At 37.6% G+C, this 21,642-nt stretch overlaps 1 protein-coding gene across 1 annotated transcript in view; it reads right to left on the bottom strand.

Annotated features, from left to right (window-relative positions):
- LOC125397498 (EGF-like and EMI domain-containing protein 1) overlaps positions 1-21,642 on the bottom strand; it is a 660,639-nt gene that overhangs the window by 241,706 nt on the left and 397,291 nt on the right. The window contains exon 5 of the mRNA XM_087899566.1: positions 7,428-7,550. Coding sequence (XP_087755692.1) covers positions 7,428-7,550 — 123 coding nt within the window. The remainder of the gene's footprint in view (positions 1-7,427; positions 7,551-21,642) is intronic.

The following is a 21,642-nucleotide window of genomic DNA, read 5'->3' as shown; positions in this document are numbered from 1 at the left end:
TCCTTGGAGAGGGAAAATACTGCTGGCCACATTCTTTAACCTTCAACAACAAATATTATGGAAGAAAATAAAAGAAAAGAGAACGGCAAATGTACATTTTTTGAGCATCTATTATACAACAGGAAAATGTTGCATTAATATTTTTGAGAAGGTTCAAGAAGAAATGTATGTTGTCTGTCTGAATTTTGAATCAATTATAACCCAAAATAGCCAGATGGAGAGAAAAGATTATGATTTTGTTAAACTTAAGACTTGAGAATAGACTGATGTATGGGTGAAAAATGACTGGACTCCTAGGCAAACCTCCTGCTTGGCCACAGGTGCCACTGGAAAATATCAGACGGCCCCATGTGAAGTTAGTTCTGCCCCAAGTGCACATCATAGGACGGTTAACGGCAGCATCTGTTTCTTCTGGTATTCACAAATCCAATCAGCAGATTCCAAAGAGGAAATAAAGGGTGAGCCGAACCTTAAAGCCTACATTCTTTCCACAAACCTGTATTGAGGTAATTTATTTCTCTCCTAGGAAGAAGGGGACTGAGTGCAAGTGGGGAGGCAGAGAGAGAGAGAGAGAGATCAGGAATGTTCCACTCACAGGCAGCTGTCTCTTTGCACGTGGCTATAAGGAGGCAGCAGAAAGGATTTCACACTGTCACAGTGACTTGTCCAAGGTGCCATTTGATCCCCCAGACTCCACCATGCTAAGTTTTTATAAATGTTTTTATAGATAATGAAATCTAACCTTCACTAAGGAACCAGCCCTATTTCATAGCTATTAGATGTTAGAGAAATAAATGCATGAGTTCTTGCTCTTTGCTTGGCAGGATGCAGACTGCAAAGGGCAGGTGGTGTGTAGGGCATGAGTGAGAGAATGCATGCATGATTCAATGAGGGAGTAACACGGAATCTTCATGCAATTGTGTACCTGCAATAAACCTAAAAAACGTGGAGCAATCTTTTCCAATGTGATGCAGTCTGTCACTGTGAATGGACCAGCAAATTTTCAAGAATTAGAAATCTTTCATATGCTGTGTAACGCCAGCAGAGGTGTAAGGCTTCCTTCATAAAGGACTAAGAGAAGTAGCACATGAAAATAGATGAGTTTTATAATATTTCAAGTTGCTTTGATGATCTCAAATATACTTGTGTATCTTTACATTATATATGCATACATTAATAGTTTTCACTACTTGACAAAACCTAGTAACTTTTTTTTTAAGTTGAGATATGTCAAGAAGGGTGCTGTTTCAAAACTAATAACTATTGTAGAGGAGGATTCTAACTTTAGCTTTCTGAACTAAAAAGAGACTTAGAGGCTTCTGCTTCTGTCAAGCATACTGCACATCACACATAGGTGCATGTATCTTTGGGGATCCCTGCAATTCAGCATACTAGTCACCCAGTGAATGTCTACAGACCAGACCAGATGACAGATTGATTGAGAAGAACGGCAAATTGGGGAAGGGGAATAAGAATTCATTCCCTATTTCTACAAATAAATGTCCTGGAACGTAGGGAAAGTCCCTGCTTCATTCTGGGGCTTAGTTGTCTAGCCCGTGGATCGGGGACCTAAAGCACCGCAGTGGTGTAGCTCCATCATTCCGAAGCTGCACTGCTGCTGTCACGATACTCACCACCCAGAATAAAACTATAACTTTCCCTTTAATTTAGGAGATCTAATAGCAGGAAATATTTAAACTCCAACCTTCTGATAGCCAAATGGCTCAGCTAAGTCATATTTTAAATGGTAGCCTCTGCAGGGCACATATGAAGAGCGAATAAAAGGTGTACTGACTTGACATTTGTACAAATGTTTGACTGCATAAGTTATTTTAATTAATTTATTTATTTTGCATTCCGGCTACAGTTTCCCTTCCCTCCTCTCCTTCTATTTGCTCTCCCCACCTCTCCCTGCCCCCGCAAATCTACTTTTCCTTTGTCTCTGTTCGAAAAGGGGCAGACCTCTGATGGGTGTCAACAAAACATGGAATATCAGTTGTCATAAGATAAAGCCCCGCCCCTCGTATTTAGACTAAGACAATCCAGTACGAGGAATAGGTTCTCAAGAGTCAGCCAAAGGGACAGCCCCTGCTGTCCCATGAATAGACTAAGCTACACAACTATCACATATATGTAGAGGGCTTAGGTTGACCCCATGACTGCACAAGGATTATTCATTCAATGAACACTCTTAGAATTTTATCCTGTATCAGGCACTCAGCATTGGTGACTAAAGGTGGAAAGACCTAGTCTTTACCTGTATGAAGATATGTAACAGTCATGCTCTGTAAAAAGATCTATACTAGAGGCATTCCCAGTCTCTGCAAGAAAAGAGAGAGATAATAATGCCTAGAAATGAGATTCAATGGACTAAGACTGCCTACCAGGAGTACAGATGCTAGAATAAAGTTCTGAATAGAGAATGACTATGGGAGAGCAGAGGAAATCACACATGTATGAAAGTGGGCACACATAAAAAGATTCTGGGAAAAAATAGGGCTTCTAAAAAGAAATATGATGCAGAAAATAAAAGGGGCTAGCATTAGTGTAGCAGAGTCTCAGAAGATGTTGAGCCAATGTCTCTCCCTAATGCCAGCAGATGCCAGCAGCACCATGTCCTTCTTGTTTGTAAAGATAAATAATATCTTCGCCTTTTTCAGATGTCTATAACACAAGTGAAAGACTTGTATGGCAAGGACTTCAAGTCTTTGAAGAAAGAAACTGAAGATATGAGAAGGTGGAAAGATCTCTCATGCCAGTGTATCCACAGGACTAACAAAGTAAAAAAAAAAAAGTCATTTTACCAAAAGCAATCTACAGATTCAACACAACCCTCAAATAAATCTCAATACAATTATTTACAGACCTTGAAGAAACAATATTCAACTTCATATGGAAAAACAACAAAAAACCCATAATAGCTAAAATAATGCTGTACAATAAAGGAACTTCTGACTTCTGGAGACATCACCATCCCTGATTTCAAGCTCTACTACACATGACATTGGCATAAAAACAGATGGATAAACAAAATTGAATTGAAGACCCAAATATAAATCCACATGCCTATGGACACCTGATTTTTAATAAAGAATCCAAAAATAGACAATAGAAAAAAGAAAGCATCTTCAACAAATGGTGCTGGTCTAACTAAATGTTAACATGTAGAAGAATACAAATAGATGCATATTTATCACCCCTGCACAAAATTCAAATCCAACTGGATCAAAGACCTGAAAATAAAATCAGATACACTGAACCTGAGAGAAAAGAAGCTGGAATAGCCTTGAACACATTGGCACAGGAAACAACTTACTGGACCGAACACCAATCGTGCGGACACTAAAACAACTAGTAAATAGTAAACAGGATCTCATGAAACTGAAAAGCTTCGGTAAGACAAAGGACACTGTCAATAAGGACAAAACAGCAGCCTACAGAATGGGAAAAGATCTTCACTAACCTCTCATATGACAGAAGGTTAATATCCAAAATATATAAAGAACTCAAGAAACCAAACAATCCAATTAAAAAGTGGGGCGTAGATGTAAATGGGGGAATTCTTATCAGAATCATCTCAAATGGCTGAAAAATCAAGAAATGATCAACATCCTTAGCCATCAGGGAAATGCAAATTGAAATAACCCTGAGATTCCATCTTACAGTCAGAATGGCTAAGACAAAAAACCAAAGTGCCAGCTTATGCTGGAGAGGATGTAGAGCAAGAGGAACATACCTCCAATGCTGATAGAAGTGTAAACTTGTACAGCTAATTTAGAAAGCAATGAGGCCTTAGAAAACTGGGAATCAATCTACCTCAAGACCCAGTTATACCACTCTTTGGCATATTCTCAAAGGACACTCCATCCTACCACAAGTACACTTGCTAAACTATGTTCATAGAAGCTTTACTCATAATAACCAGAACCTGGAAACAAACCTGAATGTCCTTCAGCTGAGGAATGGATAAAGAAAACGTGGTCTGTTTACACAATGGAGTATTACTCATCTATTTAAAACATTATGAGATTTTTAGGTAAGTTGATGGAATTAGAAGAAAAAACTTCCTGAGTGAGGTAGCCCAGACACCCAGAAAGAAAAACACCAGATGTATTCGCTTATAAGTAAATATTAGCTGCTAAGTAATGGATAATCATGCTATAATCCACAGACCCAGAGAGGCTAGGTAACAAGGAGGACCCAAGGGAGGATGCATGGTTCTCCCTGGGAAGGGGAAAGAGAAGAGATGTCCTGGGTGGACTGGGGTGAATGAAGATGAGAGCTTGAGGGATTATGTGGTAGGGTGGGCAGAGGGGGAGAGTCCTGAGGAATATGACTAGGTCGAGGGGATTTATAGAATTGGGTAGAAACCTGATGCAAGGGAAACTTCCAGGAGTCCACAAGGATGGCCCCAGCTAAGACTCCTGGAAGCAGTGGGTACAGAGCCTGAATGGTGATCAGACTGATGACTACCTAGTTTTCAACAGAGAGCCTTCGTTCAGTGAATGATGGAAACAGATTCATAGACCCAAGACCCAGAGATCCAAGGCCAAATATTTGGCCAAACTCAGGGAGACCTGCTGAAGAGAGGGAACAGGGGTTGTAAGAGCCAGGGGGTGTCAGGGACATAGGAGGAAAATCTTCTCTCACTTTTAACTTAGTTACTGTGAACTGAAGAACCTGATTAATATGTAACTGATGTGGAGGTTATGGAATCTTGAAGTCCTGGGCCAATTTTTTGCACAATTTAATAGTCATCTATTAGCCTTCTCTGTATGTGGCCTAACATCTTTTTGATAATTAGATAAATTTTTGGAATCTACAAACCGACACCTAGGTCCCACCAGATGCATTAAAAAGTGTCTTGATTTATAATTTCCTTTTCCTGTCAATATAAAATCTCATGGAACTGTTAACATATGTAAACATGGAACATAGACTGAGTTAAATCAGTGTTTCTGGGCCAGGCTATGATCACTCATACTTGGCTCTGGAATAAATTGTCTCTTACTTCCTTTGAGGTGGGAGTTGTGTATTTATATCAACACTAAGTTTATGAACAAGTTTAAGTCACTCTGTGGTCTGCAGCTGAGCCAGCAGCACGACTAGGCTCTGCTTCTCTACAATAACCTTCTCTACCAATCACTTCGGGAAGTGAAAATAAGGGATTCCAAGATGAATGAGGCTGCAGGTGGGGGCAGTCTTTGCAGGAAAGGTTCCTCCTTCCACATCCCATATCCTTATTCTCAGTTCTGGGGCCAGGTAAGAGTGAAGCATCTCTACTCTGTGATGCCCCTGTTGAGTTTCCTCAATGTAGCTTTAGTCTTACCTGGTTTCTACAGAGCTACCACAGTTCAGTGCAGCCAGAGAACACACTTCACTAAATAGGTGATGTAGGAGTCCCCTCTGTATGCTGTGATTACCATTAATGAATAAAAAAAAACTGGCTTGGCCTGTTGATAGAGCAGAACTTAGGTATACGGGGAAAACTAAGCTGAATGCTGGGAGAAAGAAGGGCAGAGTCAGAGAGACGCCATGGAGCCACTGCTAAAGATAGACATGCTGAAACTTTGCTGGTAGGCCATGACTTCGTGGTGTTATACAGATTAATAGAAATGGGTTAAATTAATATGTAGGAGTTAGCCAATAAGAATCTAGAGCTAATGGGTCAAGCAATGATTTAATTAATACAGTTTCTGTGTGATTATTTTAGGTCTAAGCTTGTCAGGAAACCAACAAGTGGTTCTCTCGTCCAACAGCTTAGGGTCTATGGAACAACTTGAGTCAAGATACAAGACAAATGGATGAAAGTGCACTATGAGTTATATGGTCTAACCTGAACTGTTAACCTAACAACTGCTATAGAATGTCAATAGATTTGTTAGGTCTAACATTAGCTACTAATTGGGTAAGAAGTGTGAAATGTTTCTATGACAAAATATATGATGTTTAACCCACACTGGAGTAATACTGTCAATCACATCCGAAGTTAGAAATTATCACAGGAAGTGAATGAATGAATGAATGTATGCATGAACAAATGAATGTAGACGATGCTTTGCCCTCATGAATTTATACCTTCCCCAAAGTGCCTTCCCTGAGTGAACCTATCCCTGAAGTTCATAGATTCTCTTGTCCTTGAACATGCCTGACTGTCTATCTTAAATCTTCCAAATTAAAGCATGACCAAGTCGTGGCAAAGAAGACTGATCTTTCGAACCTGAGCTGCGAGGCAATTGAGCAATCCCTACCAAACGCACTACTCAGTCCAGGCACCTTCTCTGGTAATGCCTTTTATTCTCTTTGTCTCTTTATTCACATGTCTCACTATGAACACTGTTCAGGGAGGCGGGGAGTGAGAGTTCCTAGAATCAATTTCCACAACACAACTAGAATACTTTTCTTTGTTTCATACTCTTAAATAAACAAATCAGCTGACAATGATGCCTGGATTTTTTATTGATTGGTCATTATAGCAGAATGAATAGAGAAAAAGCCAGATGAGACAACAATAGGGAGTAGCGAACCCGACCCTCCCAGGCTAGATTATCTGCTCAGTGCTTTGAGTGGGAAGCTCTTTCTGTTCCCCTTCACCTTCCCAAGGGGAGCATCCATTAAACAGAAGGTAAGCACAGTGCAAGGCAATCCTGAGCCTAGGCTGTTCACCATCTATGCTAAATGTTTTTAATGCATTATCTTATTTAGGTCTCAAAACAACTTTGCTGGTGGTTTCAGTAGCTAACATTATCCTAAATTTTAGAGATGGCAATCTCAGAGAGATTAAGTAACTTGCCCAAGGTTACACAATTGGGGAAGAGCCTAGAGTAAAACCCGTATCTCTTTGTTCCCAGTGCATTTAACCCAGCTTACAACCACATCAGTTTGTAAGATCTGAGCACACATTTCCATCTTCTCTAATCAATGAGTTCCTTCAGGGAAGAATTTATTGCTCATTAAGATTACATCTCTAAGGCAAAGAGTAATGCCTAATAGAGAACAGAAACTCAGTGACTGTCAAGTAAATAATACGATGAATTAAAAAAATAAAAGATGAAAGGAATTAATTTGAAAAAGAAAGGTTAAAGTCAGAGCCAAAGCTCATTTGATGACATATGACTCTTTTATAAGAAGCACCATTTTTTTGCTATGGAAATAAATAAAATGTTTTCAAAAATTTTCTTTACCCCAGGACTTAAATGAATAATCGAAATTCTATAATCAGAACACGGCACAGCCAACACCAGCATATAATCATATGCTGTCTATAATAAGCTACTTGAGCTTTGCTAATGGCACAAGAAGAAGATATGCTCTTGGCAATATTTAACACAAGTGCTTCAACTGTCTTAGATGGAAAGCAACCCTCATATTTGCATTATATAGATGTTCTGTTTTCTTATCAGTAGGCAAACAGTCTTCTTTGGTACCTTCACATCCTCTGCCATCTTCCTCCAGCTTTTGGCCAGCGTGACATCTGCAGTAATAACTGCCAATCGTATTGCAGCATTGGTCTTGACAGCCACCATTGTCAATAGCGCATTCGTTTATATCTGCAATTAAATAGTTGTATAGAATCAGTCTTTCTAAAGTAAACACACACAAATAAAACCTTCAATGCCTCTCCTAAAATTGATTCACCAATTTGGCATTCCTTCCTCGCCAGATTTTAAGGAGAAAAGGGTATCTAATTTTATTTTATTTTATATTATTTTATTTATTTTGTGTCTACGTGCATGTGCATATGCGTGTGAGTATGCATGTGATTGCAAGCGTGGACATGGCAAAGCATGCTGATGGAGATCAGAGGACAGCCTCGGGTGTCCGCACTTTTGACCCTCTTTGAGACAGGTTCCTTTTGGGGTATGCTATGATAGTCGGCCTTTGAGGTTTTGAGAGCTCCCTTTTCTGTCACATCTTGTCACAAAAGCACTGGAATTGCAGCTGTGCAACTGTACCCAGCTGCGCACGGGTATTTAACCTTAGATTCTCAAGCTTGAGCAGCAAGAGGTTTATCTAGCGAGCCATATCCCAAGCCTGTGCATCTCATTTTCATCAGAGCTAATGTGTCATAGACAAATAGCCACATCCTAATATCAGATAATCCTTGATATCTGTAGTACTATCTTTAAAGAGTTAAATAAGGAGTTTTTAGCGCTATAGATTTGGAGAGTTTATAGGACAGATATAGAAATTCCCTACCAGTCAGCAATTCAATGTGAGATCCAGAACACAGAGAGAAATTACTGTAGTGTGCTGTAGTACCTAGCAGGGGTTGGGGATGAAATAGAACTATAACTTTGTTGAGCCTTCTTCTAAACCCATGGCTAAAAGTCATCTTATTTATAGAATTGAAATCTATGCATTGCTCCTATCCAACTAAGACCTGAGAAATGTTCTAACCTATTTTTAGCTCGACAGTGGCCTGTCTGCTAACATTATTACTCTTGTGTTCATATCAGCATAGTCAGTGTATGCAGAGCTGTTACCTTGAGAGATGCTTGCTCAGGAAGACAAGTGTGGGTAGGAGAGGGCAGGTGGGGAAGGGAGAGCATGAGGGAGCATGGTAAGTAAGGATGGGAGATGGGGTGGGGAGGGAGAAGAGACAATAGGAAAGACGGACCAGTGAGGAATAGCAGAAAGCCATTGTAGGCATCCAACCTGAGGGCTTGTGTGTGCTAGGCTATGCTCTGGTGTGAGCCTATCCACAGAGGAGCAGCACAAGCTTGCTGCGAGGACCAAATACGGTTATTATTCAATAAGCACTCTGTGGAGCTGAAGGCCACAGCTGCTTTGACCTTGAGACACTACAGGCCAGCTTCACTTTTGTATAATGTGTCCAGACAAACTTGGACTGTGAATTTTTCTATGTTTTTGTCTGCCTTCTTTCATTAACCATCCATTTACAGACACACACTTAAGCTGCATGAACTTGTAGTTCACTCTTTCTTGCTGTGTCCTGAATAATGCTGTATTCCAAGGATTTACCAGAATGTTTATTTATCCACTTCACAGATAAAGCACAACTGATTGTTTTTTCTGTTGTGATGACTGGGAAGAATGTTGGCATGAATATTCTCACCTAAGCAAGCCTTCAGTGGACTTACACATGTACTTCCACTGGATGATAGATCTCAACTGAAGTCCCAAGGTCAGATAGTCTGACATCTTCTACTTTAGTGGTTATAACCAAGCAGTCTCCGAAAGAGATTAATCTGACTCATACTCCCACCAGCTGTGTATTGGGGACCAGATGCCACTAATTTTTTCCAGTATTTGGAGTATTCTGTTTCTGATTCAAATCCTCTGGAGATTTTATAATGGCATCATGTTTTGTCTTAATATGCATTTTCCTGGTTATTAATTAATTAGGTTAAGCACATTTTCATGTTATTGGCCATTTGGGTGACATTTGTTGAAAAGTTTGTTCAAATAGTTTGTCAATTTGTTTAACTCTTAAAATATTGGTTATTAAAGTTATTGGCCTTAGGGCACAACCTCAAACTAAGGAGATATTTGTAATCGACTTGGTCTCCCTTCAAGCCCTGAAAGAATGGTTTTCTAATAAGCACATCCTTGTAGTGGAAAGGAATCTGTATTTCTACTGGTCCATCCATAAAGATTCATCTCATCGGATTAAGAATGCTGTATTATGAATTATAATTGGTCTTAAGAATAAAAACCCAAAGTCGGATGTTAGGGATATTAGGGGATATTGGGGGTGAAAGCTGGGGTGAGAGATGGAAGAAGCAGAACAACTGCTCACTGGGGATTTCTCACCTCTCCCAATGCTCAGACCAAAGGGGTGATCCTGTCCCTATGAAAACTCAGACCGCATCTACAGACTGCATTTGAGCTCCTGTCTCCTTCTACCTAATATTCTTCTCTCTGTCCAGCCTTATCCCCTCTTGTCTCCACATCCCTTGTGATGGGATTAAAGGTGTGTGTCACTACTATCTAGTCTCTATGGCTAACTAGTGGCTTAGCTCTGCACTCTGATCTTCATGGAAGCTTTATTTGTTAGATTATAAACAAAATATCACTACAGAATGTTCTTATTCCATACATATTTGGTTCATAAACAAGTGTTAAGTCTTATAATTACTGAATATATACAGAAAATTATTTGGTTTCTTTTTAACTATATAAGGTAATAAATGACACCAACTGACTTTGCATCTCTAAAATAAATCTTATCAAGATATTGTACCCCTTTCATATATTTATGATTTCAACTAGGATTTTTAAAACAATTGTTGTGGTTATATTTATAATATGACTGGTATTTTTCTTTTCCTTATAATCCCCCACATTTTTTATAGCACAAGGTTCTTGTACCCACCTCTCATGGGAACGAAAGCAAGTTAAAAATAGTTCTTTTCTTATCATCTTAATAGTTTAGTTTTATTTCTTACTTCAATGTTTGTTTAAGTTCATTCATTATGTCACTTGCAGCATGTGGCTCTTTGTGTAATGTGTGTCAGTATGTGTGTGGACTATGTTGTGTGTTGTGTATGCAATCACTTATGAGCTTAATTAGTTTATTTATTACATATTAAAATATTTGATTATACAGCTTAATGCCTTGGGGTAAATTGTATCTCAAAGAATTTGTCTATTTCAAATAAATTTCTGAATATACTGCTGTTAAGTTTTTCAATATTTCCACACTCTTACATACCCAACCTATCTAATATGTACTTAGCTCTCTACTCTTGTTCCCAGAATCCATTTTGAAGAAGGAATACTGAGTAATGTGTTTGTGTTAGGTTATAATTTTTTTTCTTCTTTATTTTTCTAGAATTGTTTCAAATTTCCTTATATCTTTCTGTTGTCTATAATCTGTTTATGATTCATCTATCTTCTATCATCTATCAGTCTACTTATTTCTCTACCTGGGTAAGTATGTATTTATGTATCTGTTATCTGTCTACCATCATCCATACCTCTATTTAGTCACTGTTCTATTACTGTGAAGAGACGTCATGATCAAGAAATTCCTACCCCCAAAAGGGAAGCATTTAATTGGAAACTTACAGACAGTTTCAGAGGGTTAGTCCTTTATCATCATAGCAGGGATCATGGCAGCATACATGTTTCTGGAGCAAAAGCTGAAAGCTACAGCCTGATCTATAGGCAGCAGACAGAGACAAAGAGACACTGGGCATGGTGTCGGTTTTTGGAATCTAAGAATCCACTTTCAGTACCACACTTCCAACAAGACCATCCCTCCTAATCCTGCCCTGACAACTCATCAACTGGAGACAGGTATTAGCTTGTTCTCGTTCAAACCACCTCATCATCCATTTAACATCTCCATCCCAGCCATTTGTCATTTACCTTGTATTTTCCAATACGAAGGTCTTGGCAATATTCATTTTTCAGTGTCGCTCATTCGTCTTTTCTCTTAATTATCCTCTGCTTTGTCACTACTTTCTTCTTCTTTCTGTGTGCTTCTCTTATTGTTCTAACTTCAGTCATTGTCTTTTAATCTTACTCTAAAACTTATTTCTGTTCACCGATATATGCATGTGACAATCTACCCAACAGTAAGGGATTAAAAAAAACAAACATGTTATTTTCTTTCATGTTTCTGGGGATTGCTAACCCCAATTTGATGGTCCTCCCAAGATGGTCAGTAGAATCAGTTGGCAGTTGAACTTATCCTGTATGTTGGCTGTTCACTCACAAATTGGGAACTTGGAAGAGACTCTAGGACTTCTGGAGAAAGAGAAATAGACTGAGAATGATGAAAAGGAGAAGAAGGAGGAGGAGCAAGAGAGGAAGGATAAGGAATTTTTCCTTTTAGAGAACAGTTTCATGTGTGACTTGGGAGAGAAAGACACTATGGTAGCGTCTGAAGACAGTGTATTGCGCTAAGATGTTTAAGGTAGGGTATAATTTTCCAAAAGCTAAGGTATTGATTATCCCTCACTTGCTTTTGTTCCTCATATTGCATTTTAATAATTGTTCAGCTCAAAACATTTACTAGTATAAATGGACATTTCTTCAGTTTATTCTAAATATATTTTGGGGTCTTTCTTCAAAACCATTGTGAACTTTCTATTGTTTTGTTATAAAATGCTAGATCAATTTCATGGTGCAGTTCATATATATTTAACAAAATCCCAATTCTTCAAAATTTGTTAAATTACTTTAATTCTAGTGCTTCCTCAGTATGGATTTCAAATTATATGTATACGTTTTAAATATGTATAAACATGTATATTTAATTAGTTCAAGCTTGTTACCCAGACTTTTCATATTTTTACATCTCTGAGGATTTTCTCAATCTCTTTATTGGATTTTGTTTGTCTTATTATGATGGAAAGTTTTGTTTTACACAATTTGAAGCTTTATTAACATTTCCACATTCCCATAGCACACATGACCCTTTGTTATAAAACATACCTCTTTAGATCTAGCATCTCTCATTAGAGCTGCCTTTTCTGTTAGATTGTTAGCTGCATCTATTTCCTTTTGATGACTTTTTGCATAAATTTCATGCTCTGAAGTCTACTTTTACACTTCATTATCCAAACATTTTAAAATTTATTTAAGTTTTGAGTTTATATTGGGGTCTGGTCGAGAGAAACAATTTATGGTCTGGACTAGCACTGGATTCTGACAGAATGGTGCCCAACATGGGGCAGAATATATTCTAGCTCTTTCAGAACATAAATATATTCAAATATCTTACTCTTTAACAATAGAATGATAGTATGTAACTGACCCCTAACTACTGACATTTTTTAATTAAATCTACCATTTGCTTATTTATATAAAGTTGCCATGTATTATGTTATAACTCCTATTCACAAATACCTTATTTTAAATTTATGATTTTAGTCTGCTACTTTCCCTCCTTTTTCAACTACCTACCGAATAATAATTTATTACTTTTAGTGACAGCCCTAGAAGAGCATTTATGATTATATCCTAATATAAATTAGGACTTAACCACTTCCAGAAGCTATAGTCAGTGGAATTCCTTTGACTGTGTTAGGCTTGGAATTTTTGCACCATTGTCATTGATATGGTAGTTTCAGATGTTTAAATGATGTCTACCTCATATAACTATTTTATGTAATGAATAACCTACGTTTACTCTTCTATTCACTATTTCTAGGACTTATCATTTCTCCCTCAATTTATCTGCCCCTTCCTAGAACAATGTTGTCTTTCTGAAAATGACTAGAATATGTATTTTAATGCTTATAATTAGGTAGAAATTTTTCATGTTTTGTTGGGAAATATGTCTTTACCTGATTATGCATTTTAAGAGTTTTACAGTTATGAGAAAATTGTGCAAATAAGAGTTACCCTGCACCACACATCCCCCACATCCCATGATTATAAACATATTATATTAGCTAGATACATTTATTTAATTAATGAGTCAATATCAATAGGCCATGGTTACATTTTATTGACATTTCCTGCTTTCAAATAATCCCCGTTCTTCTGTCTCAGTAGTCTTTCCATGATATCACACCAAGTTAATTGCCTTGTCTCCCTAAGCCTAAACTTTCTATACTTTTGATCCCCTTGAGAGTTTTGAGAAAAACTAATTAGATGTTGTGAGGTGTAATTTTTGATACAATTTTGTATGATGTCTTTCTTGTTTTAGGTTGGGAATCATGTTTTTGATGAGCGAGACCACAGGGATAAAGGGTAATTTTCACAAGAACAGGACTTAGCTCTGTTGGTGCTGACCTTGATATATGGCTGACTTAGTATCTGCCAGTTTCCTCATTTTACAGTAACAAGGTTGTCCTGAATCTTTCATCCTCTACAGAGCTGTGCAGTATAAAAAGCATCCCATAGTCACGTGAAACTTTTTCCCTAGAGACCTACCTCTTCTCCATTTACTGTATGACAAATTTTAAGAGCCATATATTACAGCACACATATCCATGGATCTATCAACCATGTTCTGGAAGAAGAGGGTATATATGTACATATGTTACAGTACATGTATCCATGGATCTATCAATCATGTTCTGGAAGAAGAATATGTTTATTTACATATGTTACACTACATAGATCCATGGATCTATCAACCGTGTTCTGGAAGAAGAGGGTGTGTATGTACATATGTTACAGTACACATATCCATGGACCTATCCAACATGCTCTGGAAGAAGAGTGTCTATATTTACATGTATTACAATACACATTTCCATGGATCTATCCATCACGTTCTGGAAGAATCAGAAAGAATAAGGTTAAATGTACTCAGTAATTAATCATGAATGAAATGACTGTGGATAGTTTTGTTTTGTTTAAAGAATAACTTTATAAAGCTACCATGAGAATCATATTATATTACATGTTCAAAATATTTAGTGCATTTTGTGATACAGAATAAACTCTATAAATAGTGGCCATTATTGTTAGAAGAACAATACCGGTTTTTATTATTACATATATAGAAGGCCAGCATATTCTTGTGCTCACAGATAGCAGTATGGGAAGCTGGAATGTTAGCACACCAGGTTGTTCCTTCAGCAGAAGGAACAAAATATCCCCTATCTGCCCAGAAGACTGGGAGCAGATTTGCATAGTAGCCTGGAGGTCTTTGTAGTATCTATGTGAGACCACACTGGACATTCTGCCAGAACCTTATCACAAGTGTGTTTTTCTCAGTCCATCTATAGCACTTATCTTTACAGAAGGTGTTGGGTACTTTACAAAAAATTTCAATGTAGTCATATTTGATCTTTATTTAGCTTACTTTGTTCCTCAAGGAGATTTATGTATGCTTTATATTGCACATGATATTGACTTAATTATCACCAGGAAAATTTTCATCAAATTGTGTTGCACTTAAATATGTCTAAAATAAAAGACTTAGAGTCAGACTCTCAAAGTTTGAACCAACATCAGCTACTTAGTCATGTTGAACTGAACTGCCTTCTTGACTCCCAAGGATATCCACTCTGCTGTCCATGGAAGTCACAGAAACCAGCCCCCTGCCCCCACATGTTTGAAAATTCAAAACTGGTTAACAGGAAGTATTAATTTGCTTTCTGTTTAATTTAAATTGAACAATAGCAAGACCATCTTCTGATACAGCCTATTGTATATCTTTCAATATAGAAAGCTCAAAAACAATCTTGCTATCCCTTGATACACTTTCATGCAATTCTGTTATCTGTCAACTGTTGGCTGAATAATCCAAAGAAATATTAAGCCTCACTGGCTTAATCTGTTGATTTTTCATTTACACACTGACATTTTATGAATATAAGACACAAACATATGTTTCTAATGGCATTAATACATACTTCTTTCTAAAAGGGAAAATAAGAACATATGATACATGTTAGGTGACCTCATGTACTCATAAAAATACATGAAAACATAAAGTTATCGCTATCAGTTAAAAAATTGCTGGGTTTGTAAGAAAGTATTTGAAAGTCATTGACTTTGAAGATGGTTCTGAAAACCAGGTCAACACTTAGGATTTTAAATTACAGTTTTATAAGACTCAGGCATGATAGATTTTAGGCTGTTTCATGTAGCCAATGTCATTCAAGGTTGCAAATAAATTTGGTCTTTCAAAAGCAAGATGAATGACAAAATTTTCAGACACACAGCAAGTCTTCCAGGTTAGTCATGACAAAAGTTCAATGATACCATCAAGGCTATCAGTCCATCTGTAATGACAAACTGCAGTCTCTTCGAGAATTAAATATGATGGTACCAAGAGCAGTACTGCATTTCTGTTACATACAGGACAAAAATTATAGTATAGCCTGAAATGAGTAAAAAATATCTACATAAAGGAGTTATTAATTTTTCCCTTAAGCAAAATTAGTATATTTGGTTCTTTGTATGTTATCATTTTCTTAAATGGAGCATCTATCTCAAGTCTCATGCTTCATTTAGTCTGTTGTTTTGGGGTTAATGCATTTTCATATGCATTTTAGAAGCTTGACAGCTACAGTGAAGAGAGGTGGTGACAACAGAGCAAAGAGGTAAGAGGAGGAATGTTTGATTTTAGTTCAAAATTTTCTCCAAACTAAATAATACTTGTCCTCCAGCTTAGCATGCATGCTATTGCTTTATTTTGAAGTGACTGTGTATTTCCTTTGTGAAAACTTCCACAGAGTGTGTGTAAACCTCACATATCATCTTGATTTTGTTTTTTGAAACAGGGTTTCTCTATGACATTGGAGTGTGTCCTGGAACTAACTCTTGTAGACCAGGCTGGCCTTGAACTCACAGTGGTCTGCCTGTCTCTGCTTCCCAAGTACTGGGATTAAAGGCATGCACTACCACCGCCCTGCTATCAACTTGATTTTTAAGCAAGTAAGTTTAATGAGGTCATGATCTATGGATCTGACTGCAGTCAGCATCTACAGAAAATCACTTTAGCTAAGATTAGGTGTCATGTTTTAGGAATTGTTTGCAGGTTAAAGTGACCTATTGCATCACTTCCTATCACTAGAAAATTCATATGTACCATGTTTTAGATCCTTCTAATTTGTTGACATTTTAGAATACATCAAAAGTACACAGAAATATCTCTTCTGAAGATTATAGATAATATGTAGACTTCCAGCTACAATTTGTCTTAGGTTATTATTACAATGTTGTAAATGTAGTCCTATTTAAAAATCAGCCCGATTCTCTCTATTCCAGACACTTGGGAACAAAGAAGACCTCAGAAAAATTATCTAGACCTCCATGAGTCTCCTGAGGCTCAAGTGAATGCCTTCTACTATTTATCATCATTGATGAAGACAGAAAGAAATGAAAACCCATGCCACCAGACAACAGGCCAAACTTATGGTTCTGAGTCCCTACTATCTGTTTTTGTACTGTCATGACAACCAAGCCACATCTCTTCTTCTCACTCATTTCAAAAAGTGTGACAGTCATCCACTAAAATATTGAGTACTGTAGCTATGAAAATCCCCTTTCCTTTTGAAATCTAGCCTGGGTGCTCTAACTACTGTGAAAACAAATGCTTTGTTACATTTTCTTTCACAGAAAACTATTTAAAAAGACCCAACAGTTTATCCAGTGAAGAAAATTGATGATGAAAGTTACAAAATAATTCCACACTAGTTCAGAATTACGTATAATAAAGAGTTGCTTATTTAGAAGTAGACTCATAGATCACAGACCTAGATCACAGTCCTCTACTTGAATGGGGAACAGGAATAGGAATTCAGCAACCATAAGCAAGAGAGTGAGCACATGCTTTACAGCTGCATTTATAGTATAAGAGACCACATCCAAGTGGGCTGGTATCTTAAACGCTATTGTTTGAAGGAGTTCCCACAGCACCTCCCCTTTTTGTTTAAATAAGAGTGTTCCAAACCCAATGCAAAATTATATACACTAGGAACAGATATCAAGTATATGATTGGAATTACAATAAGCATAAACAATATTAAGCAAGGATCACATGCTAAATGTTTTAATAATCATTCTATCCTAAGGAGTCTAAGTCTGGTGTTAGAAGTGGCCTTGCTACTTCAGTTGGTATAGCATGAGACTCTTAATCTAACTCCTACATTGGGCATCATTTGTCAACAGAGGTTTCTGTCCCATCCAATTCTGCAGTTGTTCATTCCTAAAGAAATACATAGAGACTTTCATTACTTATAAATTGGTTAGCCTATTAGCTCAGGCTTCTTATTAATTCTTATAAATTACATTAGCACATTAGCCCATAACTCTTGTCTGTGTTAGTCACGTGGCTAGGGACCTTTTATCAGCAAGGCATTCTCATCTTACTTCCTCTGTGACTGGGTGATAACTGCAAATTGAGCCTTTCCCATAAGTTTCCTGTTCTCATAATCCTTTCTCAATTTGTCTTCTGACCCTTAAGGGTGAACAAACATGCCTATGTGCGTGCGCAAGCGCGCGCGCGCACACACACACACACACACACACACACACACACACTCACAAATAAAGAAATGCAATAAATTTAAGAAATTGGGATACATTTGAGGTTTTAGAGCCGAGGATGTGACCCTACTAGTAGCGAATGTATCAGAATGTACAAAGCCTAGAATTCAGTTCTCAACACTGCATAAAACTGAATGCAGTAGCAATCTTCCTGTTATCTCAGATTTGAATAACAAGTTTGAAGCCATTCAGGACTACACAATACTCTGCCCTCTACACTAAATATAGAATATTTGATGTTTTATAAGTTTACTTTAAACTGAAAATGTCTAGTAAAATAAACAGTTGCATGCTAACTAGAGTGATAGTCAAGTTAAGGACATTGTGATGGCTTGAGTCAGAATGACCCCCATATGCTCAAGATTTGAATGGTTGGTCCCCAATTATTGGAACTGTTTGGCAAGGATTAGGAAGTGTGACTCTGTTGGAGCAGGCATGGACTTAGTCTGTCACTTCAAAAGCCCACTCTGGATGCAGGTCACTCTTTTTGCCTGCAACTTGTTGATCAGATATAAGGTCTCAGCTACTACTCCAGCACCATGCCTGCCTGCCTGCTGCCAGTCTCTCTGCTATAGTAATTATGGACTAACCCTCCAAAACTGTAAAGAAGGTCCTAATTAAATAATTTTTTGTATATGTTGCCTTGGTCGTGGTGTCTCTTCACAGCAATAGAAGAGTGGCTAAGTCAGATGTGTACTGGAGCTGAATTGCAAATCTTTCTTTTATTCAGTTCATGTATCCTTTTCCCTACTCTGTATCTGTAAAATGAGGGTAATGACATTGATACCTCCTCTATCCATTGTTTGTGAAAAATTAAAAAAATTATTATGCAAAACTGATGACCTGTGAAGGTTCAATAAACTAAACTTCCGTTAAGTATTATCATTTTCCCAATGGTAATTACTTAAAACTTTTATTCTCCTTTAAAATGTTATTCTATTTATAGTAAAGTGATCGTCTAAAACAAATTGCTTTAATTCAGATTCTTTGTGCAGTTTATAAATAATCCTCATCAATTTACTGCACAAAAAGTTGTTCCATTGAATGACATGATTTATGTAACACCTGAGTCTACTATACTTTCATCAGGAAGAGTCACAGGCACAAGTATACAACGTAACTAAAAAAAATCTTATAAAAAAGTAAAATTAAGCCATGAGGTGCAGTGAATAAAAGCACTTACAGCACAGACCTCCTAGAGGCTTGAGTTTGATCCCCTGGCCCAAGCAGAAATGCTGTGTACCGTGACTCCCACCTGCAATCCCAGCCCCAGAATTTTCACCTCCACATGGGTTCTGGGAGGCATATATAGAAGAATAGGCCAGAAGCTCCCATATGCATCCCAGTGGCAGAAATATCAAGAGAGACTTTGTCTCAAAACGAAGGTAGAAGGTGAAAGCTACCTGCTGCAATGTGTCCTCTCACTTCCTTTAACTGAGCGCTCTCTCCTTCTTTGTCCCCCATGTCTCTGTGTCTCTCACCAATTCATAAAACAAATAAATATCTTAAGGTATAAGTAACTCATCTTTTCATTTCTGTATCCTTTACATTTCTGTATGCTATCAACAGCACAAGTATAGTCATATAATATGATGTAATGTAAATATAATTGCATTGCATCACTTTATAAAGTATTCATTTTCATTAGAATTTTATACTCAGAGTAGTAATTGAAGTTCACAAATCAGAGAGACAAAGGATAATTACGCATAAAAAGGTTGAATAAAACTGTCTGAATTATCATGGTGATCTAGAAACTTCGATTGCAGTACGGTGTTATGAGATCACATGAAGAGTTACAAGGGCTCAAGCTTGCTGAGAGAGGAAAAATTAGCCTCCTGTAGTCATGTGCTCCCACACAGGCTGTCCAGTCCCAAATGGCCATTGATGGATACATGTGCATATTGACAACATGAGATGTACTTCGTAGATTATAAATGTATACATGTGGACATAAGTATATAGATTCAACAAAAATGATGAAAGACAAGGTCATGACTTTGGGAGTGGGGACACTGGAGGAGTTAGAGCTAGAAGTGACAGTTCTCAAAGACAAACTATTCTAACACTCAAAAAAGAAAGGAGGAAGGAAAAGAAGGAAGAAAGGAGGAAGGAAAGGAAGGAAAAGAAGGAAGGGAGGAAGGAAAGAAAGGAAGGAAGGAGGGAGAAAGGAAGGGAGGGAAAGAGGAAGATAAATAAGCCTCTAGAATGAAGCACAATGTGCTGTCCCAAAGTCATCTCTTGGCCAGCTTCCCAAATGGTCTTGCATTATAGGCTTATGGCAGTCACAGATGTGACATTCATGTGCAGTGTGTTTTACTGAGACATGTCAAGGAGATAATTGTAACTGTAGGTATTTGTTCATGAAGTATCCTTTCATAATCTAGAAAAAAACTCTTAGTTGAATATACGACAAGTGCAAATAATTCCTGGATGGAAAACTCAGCTATTAATTTATATTTTATAAATAAAGAAACCGAGACCGTAAGAAATCATTCTCAGTACCTTATTTAGTAAATATCATTATGTTTATCCCACCGCTTCCAAGGAGGGAGATTTTATTGGTTTGGAAGTTCATCTTCGAAAAGCTTCCTGGTTTCTAGGGATGCATGAACTCAACCAGTTGTTTTAACTAAAGAGGAAAGGCTGTATTTTCTCTCACTAAAATGCAAGCTTTCTTCCTCAAAAGTAACTTTCTTTCTCTCAACCCATCTGCTTCATCAGAAATTATTGTCTATTTAAAATATTAGATTTTATCCAGTATGAACATAATGTCATTCTAATATAGTTGACATTCATCACTGCAGTGGTGTGCCATGCATCTCCCCAGTCACTGGACAGGCAGCTTTTACAGCTTTGACAGCTATGTGTTTGGGAGCTTCTGAAGCCACTTTTTAACTTCCTTCATTTAATTTTCAACTTTAAAATGGAAGGGGATAAAGCCTTAGTGAAAATATTTCTTGCCTCTCAAAAGATTGATCTAAAGGAACAATTTTTTTCTTTTCTTTTTTCTTCTCTTCTTCCATTCTTTTTTCTTTCTTTCTTTCTTTCTTTCTTTCTTTCTTTCTTTCTTTCTCTCTTTCTTTCTTCCTTTCAGTTTGCATACCTCCATGTGAAGGGTGTGAATGCATGCTCATAAATACCAGATACACAAGGACATAGAAAGGTGCTATGGAGCCAAAGTTGAAATTCTGACTCCAGCTCTTCTTGGTGACATATCTATTAGTGGCTCTGTATAAGGAAATTTCACCCTGAAATCCAGTGACTGAAACTACAATTACTTTGTTATCTGGACGGTTCTGTGGGTTAGAACACAGAAACAGGCTTGTCTTGGCTGTCTGACTCCAGTTCACTCTCTTGGGTGCAGCCATACTGAGACTAGAGCTGGTGGTACTAGCAGCTGCTAGCCTTTGGTTTCTTCTCTTCCTCCTTCTCCTTTTCCTTTTCTTCCCTCTCCTTTTCCTATCCCCCCTACCACTCTCCTTTAAACCTAAGCTGTTCCCGATGGTCTCTTTCTTAGAGTAGGTAGCTCGGTAATCTCAGAGCTTGCCAGCCATGGACAGATGGATTGACAGAGCTACAGAAGACCAGAGTCTCAAAATGATACCCCAGTGGGTGTGAACCTTCAGTCCTGACCTAACCTTGGGAACACCCACAGCATCACTTCCTGCTACATACTGGTTGTTTCTTAGGAGACTCAAGGGAAATGTAGAT

This window comes from Myodes glareolus, chromosome 20 (genome assembly GCF_982192425.1).
Source record: "Myodes glareolus chromosome 20, mMyoGla1.1, whole genome shotgun sequence".
NCBI classification, from domain to species: Eukaryota; Metazoa; Chordata; class Mammalia; order Rodentia; family Cricetidae; genus Myodes; species Myodes glareolus.
Note: the sequence above shows the minus strand (reverse complement) of the source record. Positions and strands in the feature narration are given on the sequence as shown.